The sequence below is a fragment of the Colobus angolensis genome, unplaced genomic scaffold (genome assembly GCF_000951035.1).
Source record: "Colobus angolensis palliatus isolate OR3802 unplaced genomic scaffold, Cang.pa_1.0 Scaffold93, whole genome shotgun sequence".
Taxonomy (NCBI): domain Eukaryota; kingdom Metazoa; phylum Chordata; class Mammalia; order Primates; family Cercopithecidae; genus Colobus; species Colobus angolensis.
Window position 1 is genome coordinate 2,374,010 of NW_012123265.1, and position 7,838 is coordinate 2,381,847.

Consider the following 7,838-nt stretch of genomic DNA (forward strand, 5'->3'; position numbering starts at 1 on the left):
TCTCGATCTCCTGACCTTGTGATCCGCCCGTCTCGGCCTCCCAAAGTGCTGGGATTACAGGCTTGAGCCACCACGCCTGGCCTAAACCTACCATTTTAAAATGCTCTGGATACAGTTTTTTCTTCAAAGTTTGACAGAATTTGCCTGTACTAACATGTGAAACTGGTACTCTTTTTATGACTGAGTTCCATTCTTGTTGCCCAGGCTGGAGTGCAATGGCGCGATCTCGCCTCACTGCAACCTCCTCTTTCCAGGTTCAAGCGATTCTCCTGCCTCAGCCTCCTGAGTAGCTGGAATTACAGGCATGTGCCACCACACCCAGCTAATATTTATTTATTTAGAGACGGAGTCTCACTCTGTTGCCCAGGCTGGAGTGCAGAGGTGCGATCTCGGCTCACTGCAAGCTCCGCCTCCCAGATTCACGCCATTCTCCTGCCTCAGCCTCTCGAGTAGCTGGGACTACAGGCACCGTCACCACGCCCGTCTAATTGTTTGTATTTTTAGTAGAGACGAGGTTTCACCATTTTAGCCAGGAGGGTCTCGATCTCCTGACATGATCTGCCCGCCTCGGCCTCCCAAAGTGCTGGGATTACAGGCGTGAGCCACCGTGCCTGGCCTAAATTTTTTATTTTTTAGTAGAGATGGGGTTTCTCCATGTTGGTCAGGCTGGTCTCGAACTCCCAACCACAGTTGATCCGCCCGCCTTGGCCTCCCAAAGTGCTGGGATTATAGGCGTGAGCCACCACACACGGCCAGATACTGGTACTCTTTTTAACAGATATATCTTTCACACTCATAATTATGTTTTTTTCGGGGAGGGGTGTTGTGTGAGAGTATTAATAATTTGCTAACATTTTTCTTTTTTTTTTTTGAGACGGAGTCTTGCTCTGTTGCCCAGGCTGGAGTGTAGTGGTGCAATCTCGGCTCACTGCAAGCTCCGCCTTCCGGGTTCACGCCATTCTTCTGCTTCAGCCGCCCGAGTAGCTGGGACTACAGGCGCCCGCCACCACGCCCGGCTAATTTTTTTGTATTTTTAGTAGAGACGGGGTTTCACTGTGTTAGCCAAGATGGTCTCATCTCCTGACCTCGTGATCCACCTGCCTCGGCCTCCCAAAGTGCTGGGATTACAGGCTTGAGCCACCGCGCCCAGCCAATAATTTACTAATATTTTTCTACCTCATCTTAAGTCAGTTTGGGTAGTTATAGCTTTGTACAGAAATACATCATGGCCTGCCTAAGAGAGATACCAACAAAAAGCTGAACACTCACTTCTACACTGGCGTAATCGCACATGGAACACTTGAATGGCTTCTCGTGGGTGTGTTTGTAACGACGATGCCGAACCAATTCTCCACTGGTCACAAAGGCCATGTCGCAGTCTGGGCACTTGTGAGGACGAGTACCTAGAGAAAGGATGGAATAACAGGAAGAGCAAGATCAAGGGCACAGTTAATGACAGATATCAATGTGTGGCATAGAACTGCTGTGAGACTGAACCCTAGTCATCCCATCAATTGCAGTAGCTTGTAAGTAGATCCAAAAGTGAGCTCCAAAAACTATGGGAGGGCCTGGATGAATTTATAATACTAACGCCGGGATATTGTAACACGTGCCAAACATTTAGTTTCTTTTAATTACCCATCTGAATCTGCTGCCTTTTAACATAATAAAAACCTTCTTACTCCTATTTTGTGAATATCCTGGTCATTATGGATTAAAAGTTAATAGAGACCGGTCTTTGTGGCTCAGGCCTCTAATCCCAGAACTCTGGGAGGCTACGAGTTTGAGACCAGCCTGGGTAACATGGCAAGATCCTGTCTCTCAAATTTCGCTGTATTATGACTATAAATATAGGGCCATTGGGCTGTCCATATTCTGAAACTTTCTTTTAAAAACACAAGCATGGCCGGGCGTGGTGGCTCACGCCTGTAATCCCAGCACTTTGGGAGGCCAAGGCGGGCAGATCACGAGGTCAGGAGATTGAGACCATCCTGGCTAACCCGGTGAAACCCCGTCTCTACTAAAAATACAAAAAATTAACCGGGCATGATGGCAAGGGCCTGTAGTCCCACCTACTCGAGAGGCTGAGGTAGGAGAATGGTGTGAACCCGGGAGGTGGAGCTTGCAGTGAGCCGAGATCGCACCACTGCACTCCAGCCTGGGCAACAGAGCGAGACTCTGTCTCAAAACAAAAACAAAAACAAAAAACCACAAGCATATAGCTTGTTTTCTATATTTGTCTCTCTTGATAAGGAATTTCACAGGCTTATTACAGGCTTTACATAGTATTGCCTTTTATGTGATTTAAACAAATGATTTTCAAGCACCTGTCTAATATGCTGTGATCATTCTGAATGTCAATTCATCCAATATAAAACATTTATGAATAATATACTCTCTACATTTCTTGTCTTTCACTGAAGGAATCCTAGAGACAAAACTGATAGCACAATATAGTGCCAGTTTCAGAGACTAGTGACCATCTGTAATTGTGGGGAGCAGGTAAGGGGTGACAGCAAGGTAATACCAAACACTAAAACCAAAAGAAGGCTGCCTTTGAGAATACAATTAGGAAGAGCCACAATGTAATGAATAGAACCAGCCATCTGCAGAAATGATTCTCTTTGAGAATGAAGAGAATGGTGGAGAGGAAGAGTGACTGGAGTATAATAAAAACTAAGCAATTCCAAGGAATGTTCATTTGTTCATTCAATTTGATTCTTTAGAGCCACCATGGATCTAACCGTAAAGCACAGAGTTCTTCCTGTGAAAGGTGTAGAGTATGGTGTATGGATAAGAAGTAAAACAATTAACAAGAGAAGAAAAGCGGCATCCAATTTTCTTTTCCTTTTTTGTTTTTGAGCCAGGGTCTTCCTCTGTTGCCCAGCAGGAGTGCAGTGATAGGATCAAGCCTCACTGCAGCCTTACTTCCCAGGCTCAAGTGATCCTCCTACTTCAGCCTCTCCAGTAGCTGAGACTACAGGATTGCACCACCATGCCTGGCTAATTTTTTCTATTTTGTAGAGATGGAGTCTTGCCACGTTGCCCAGGCTTCTCTCAAACTCCTGCGGTCAAGCAATCCTCCGGCCTCGGTCTCACAAAGTGCTGAGATTACAGGTGTGAGCCACCATGCCTGGTCTTCTTTTAGAAAAAAGTAAGCTAAAAAATAAATGTTGGTGTTTACCTAGTACTATCCAGGGGAAAAAGAGGCCTGCCTCTGGCAGACATAAGCATGGCAACTAGCAAAGAAGTGGACACTGCTGTAGAGCAGGGATTTCTATTAGGCTGCGCCACATGACCATCTACATTCCTTCACTCAAGGCCCATCCTCTTTTTTCCTTTTTGTGAGACGGAGTCTCTCGCTCTGTCACCTTGGTTGTAGTGCAGTAGCATGATTTTGGCTCACTGCAACCTCTACCTTCCAGGTTGAAGCAATTCTCTTGCCTCAGCCTCCTCAGTAGCTAGGACTACAGATACGTGCCACCACACCTGGTTTTTTTTTTTTTTTTTTTGTATTTTTAGTAGAGACGGGGTTTCACCATGATGGCAAGGACGGTCTCGATCTCCTGACCTTGTGATCCACCCGTCTCGGCCTCCCAAAGTGCTGGGATTACAGGCGTGAGCCACCACGCCCGGCTTTTTTTTCTGAGACCAAGTTTTGCTCTTGTTGCCCAGGATGGAGTGCAATGATATGATCTCAGCTCACTGCAACCTCCACCTCCCGGGTTCAAGCAACTCTGCCTCAGCCTCCCGAGTATCTGGGATTACAGGCATGTGCCACCATGCCCAGCTAATTTTGTATTTTTAGTAGAGACGGGGTTTCCCCATGTTGGTCAGGCTGGTCTTGAACTCCCGACCTCAGGTGATCTGCCTGCCTCGGCCTCCCAAAGTGCTGGGATTACAGGCGTAAGCCACCACACCCAGCCACCTGGCTAATTTTTGTATTTTTAGTGGAGACAGGGTTTACTCCTGACCTCAAGTCATCCACCAGCCTCAGCCTCCCCAGGTGCGGGGATTACAGGTGTGAGCCACCATGCCCAGCCATCAAGGCTCATCCTCACCAAGTTAGCTTTCAACTGCTACAGCATCTTTTTATTTTTTGAGATGGAGTCTCGCTCTGTCACCCGGGCTGGAGTGCAATGATGTGATCTCCACTCACTGCAATTTCTGCTTCCTGGATTTAAGCAATTCTCCTGCCCCAGTCTTCCAAGTAGTAGTCCCACCACACCTGGCTAAATTTTTTATATTTTTAGTAGAGACAGGGTTTCGCCATGCTGGCCAGGCTGGTCTTGAACTCCTGACCTCAGGTGATCCCACCCACCTCGGCCTCCCAAAGTGCTGGGATTACAGGCAAGAGCTATGGCGCCTGGCCGCTACAGCATCATAACAAAGGCAACGGCGCCCCCTAGAATACAATGCAACTGCATCTGGAACATGAAAAGGTATACTCTTCACCATAAACGGATACTCTTGGTGTAGGCACCTGTCTGCTCTTGTGGGTTTTGTTGATATGAATCAGTCCTGCCAAATCTGCTGAGTAACCAGACAGACTGCACCTCTTACTTTCAAAGTAAGACTAGATAGAGAATGCCCACATCAAGGCACACCCATCCTGGGAACTCCTGTCATGGGGCCATTTATTGATTGATTTTGGTGAGACAGAGTCTTGCTCTGTCACCTAGGTTGGGGTGCAGTGGCACAATCTCGGCTTACTGCAACTTCTGTTTCCTGCACTCAAGCGATTCTCCTGCCTCAACCACCCAAGTAGCTGGGTTTACCGGCGTGTGCCACCACACCCAGCTGATTTTTTGTATTTTTAGTACGGAGGCGGTTTTGCCATGTTGGCCAGGCTGGTCTAGAACTCCTGGCCTCAAGTGATCTACCTCCCATCGGATTTCCAAAGTGCTGGGATTACCCAGTTACTTTTACGTAGTCATATGCCCCATCCTAGTGTCTTCAAAGTATCAAATAAAACATATTATCAAGTGTCTGAGTAGAAATTATGGAGATGTTTAAAAGTCAGTCACATTAGTCAAGAATGTGCCAATGTATAGCATACTGTTTATGATTAACACCCACTTGATCATGGTCATCTGACAACCAGCACAAACAAATCTAAAACAAAAGTTGTCATTAGAAATTTTTAGAAGCCTGAAAAACAAAACCAAGAGTTGTCATACGAAATGAAGTACAGAATATGGATAGAAGAAAGTTATTCTGCATGAAAAACCATGTGAGAAGACTTGCAACTAAGTTCCTACACTGGAATAACAAACAGCCCAGGAGAGCTTAAAGAGAGGTTTAGCGCACACAGTCCCTCTACTTTAGACCTCATGGAACCTGGCCATAGCCAACATGAAGCTAGTATCAGAATATCTGAACACTAAAGTAAGTAGGGTGCTCAAATAGATGTTTGAATTATCAGAATGGTGCCTTAACTTTTCCATTCTGAAATTATGAATTACTTATCCTGAAACAACCAGAAACAAAAAATGTTATGGTGTGTTTTTGAGACGGTGTCTGTCACCCAGGCTGGAGTGCAGTAGCACTATCTCAGCTCACTGCAACATCTGCCTCCCAGGTTTCAAGCGATTCTCCTGCCTGAGCCCCTTGAGTAGCTGGAATTACAGGCACCTGCCACCACACCTGGTTAATTAATGTATTGCTAGTAGAGATGGATGGGGTTTCGTCATGTTGGCCAGGCTGGTCTCCAACTTCTAATCTCAAGTGATCTGCCCACCTCAGCCTCCCAAAGTCCTAGGATTACAGGCATGAGCCGCTCTGCCCAGTCTTTTTTTTTTTTTTTGGAAATAAAGGTAGGACTTCACTTCCATTTGTTGTTGTTGTTGTTGTTGTTTTAGATGGAGACTCACAGTCGCCCAGGCTGGAGTGCAGGGCAGGATATCTCAGCTCACTGCAAGCTCCACCTCCCGGGTTCATGCCATTCTCCTGCCTCAGCCTCCTGAGTAGCTGGGACTACAGGCACCCGCCACCACACCCAGCTAATTTTTTGTATTTTTAGTAGAGATGGGGTTTCACTGGGATTTCACTTCTATTTCTAATGTTCTTCCTCAGAGTACCAGGCATCTATTGCCAGAGACTTTTTTTTAAGAGACAGGGTGTTGTTATTTTTCATTAAATTTTCTTTACATTTGTCTATAATAACTAAGTCCAAGCGCTTACAATAAAATCATGATTACAAAAAGGGCATCATAAGAAATAATAAAAATTTCCTTTAAATTCCCACTGGAGTGAGCCTGAATGAATACTAAAAAGCCAAGTCTGAGCATTTGCTGTTGTAGCCCCCAAAATTCTTATCCAGCACCTGTGTGTGTGTTAAGGTGATTCCTCAGGAGGGTGACTGTTCTGAATGCCCTGCCACAGAGATGGCACTTGTGTGGTCTCTCATCAGTGTGGCTTTTCATGTGACGATCCAAATTTGAACGCCGTGGACACGTGTAACTGCAAAGCTCACACTGGAATGTCTTCTTTACACCTATGTGCAAAATAAAACACTTGCTGCAGAGTTTCAAAGTGTTAAGATTAATCCTAATCTTAAATTTCTACAAATATATTTTATTAGCTTTTAATAACAAAACCCAATATAAGTCATAATTATCTCATATCATTAATACATTTACTTCTTCTTTGGGATTAAAAACAGACCATTCGATCTGTAAAAAAACTTATGTTAGACTGGTTTTAAAGAACTGTACCCACATAATGACCTTTTACAAATACGGTTAACATAAAACAACTTGCATATGCACTGTGTTGTGTGCTTATCCCAAAATGGTTTTATGAAACCACTATGGATAAACTCGTTTTACCTTTCTTTTTAATTTTTGTTGGCTTTGGAGGCTTCATATTACCAACCACTTTCTCTGCATTAACCTCTGATAGCAGACCCTCCTGCTGTTCTTCCTCAAAATCGTAGACAGACACATCTACATCTTTGCCCTCCTCTGTATAACGCAGTTTGCTCTTTTTGGTTTTCTTTGTTTTTTTGGCTGGTGGCTGATAGTCTGGGTCTTTTTGCCAACTAGGATCTTCCTGGGGTGGAAGTTCCCCTTGTTCTAGTGTCTCCACCTCTCCATTGGCCCCTACTTTAACCACCTGAAACCCTTCAGGCAAGGGTAGGGTGTGGCATATCATGGGTTCACTTTCCGCAAGGCCCTCTTTAGACACTTCATTTTCATAAGCCCCCTGAAGTTCTTCTACAGAAGTGGTAGCAACAGGTACAGTCACAGGAACAGGTACTTGAACAAGCTGAAGCTCTCCTATGTTTATGGGCTGTTCCTCCATATTTACAACCTGTAAAGTTATAATCTGGGTATCGTCCACAGCAGCCTCCGCTTCTGGGGCCACTGTGCCCTCCATTACTTCAGTCTTCATCTGAAGAAGGGTGGGGTCCAGCTGTTCCATCATTACCATCTGTACACTGCTGTTGACATCCTGGACCACCTCACCCCCATCCGTCTGGTTCTGGGGTAAGTGGCAGGCATCTTCTTCCTGGCCCCCTTCCCGGCGTCTCTGGTAAGTCTTTCTCTCCTTTCCTTTAATAAAAGTTTCAGACTCCTCCACAATGGCTTCGACCGCCTCACCTTCCATTTCCCCTGCCTTTATTAAGGGAGAACACAGATTGTTATTTAAAGCAAAGCAACCTAAATAAAAACATACATTTTAAAACAAAAAGACCCTTTGGTGAATGAATTAGGCATCAATGGTTGTTAACATTAAAAAAGACACAACAGGCCGGGCGCGGTGGCTCAAGCCTGTAATCCCAGCACTTTGGGAGGCCGAGACGGGCGGATCACGAGGTCAGGAGATCGAGACCA

The 7,838-nt window shown here is 45.4% G+C and overlaps 1 protein-coding gene across 1 annotated transcript in view; it reads right to left on the reverse strand.

Annotated features, from left to right (window-relative positions):
• The window catches only part of CTCF (CCCTC-binding factor (zinc finger protein)), a 79,285-nt gene that overhangs the window by 29,665 nt on the left and 41,782 nt on the right, over positions 1 to 7,838 (reverse strand). Inside the window, exons 2-4 of the mRNA XM_011932132.1 lie at positions 6,831 to 7,620; positions 6,326 to 6,496; positions 1,270 to 1,403 (exon numbers count right to left, since the gene is read on the reverse strand). Coding sequence (XP_011787522.1) covers positions 1,270 to 1,403; positions 6,326 to 6,496; positions 6,831 to 7,611 — 1,086 coding nt within the window. The 5' untranslated portion in view covers positions 7,612 to 7,620. The remainder of the gene's footprint in view (positions 1 to 1,269; positions 1,404 to 6,325; positions 6,497 to 6,830; positions 7,621 to 7,838) is intronic.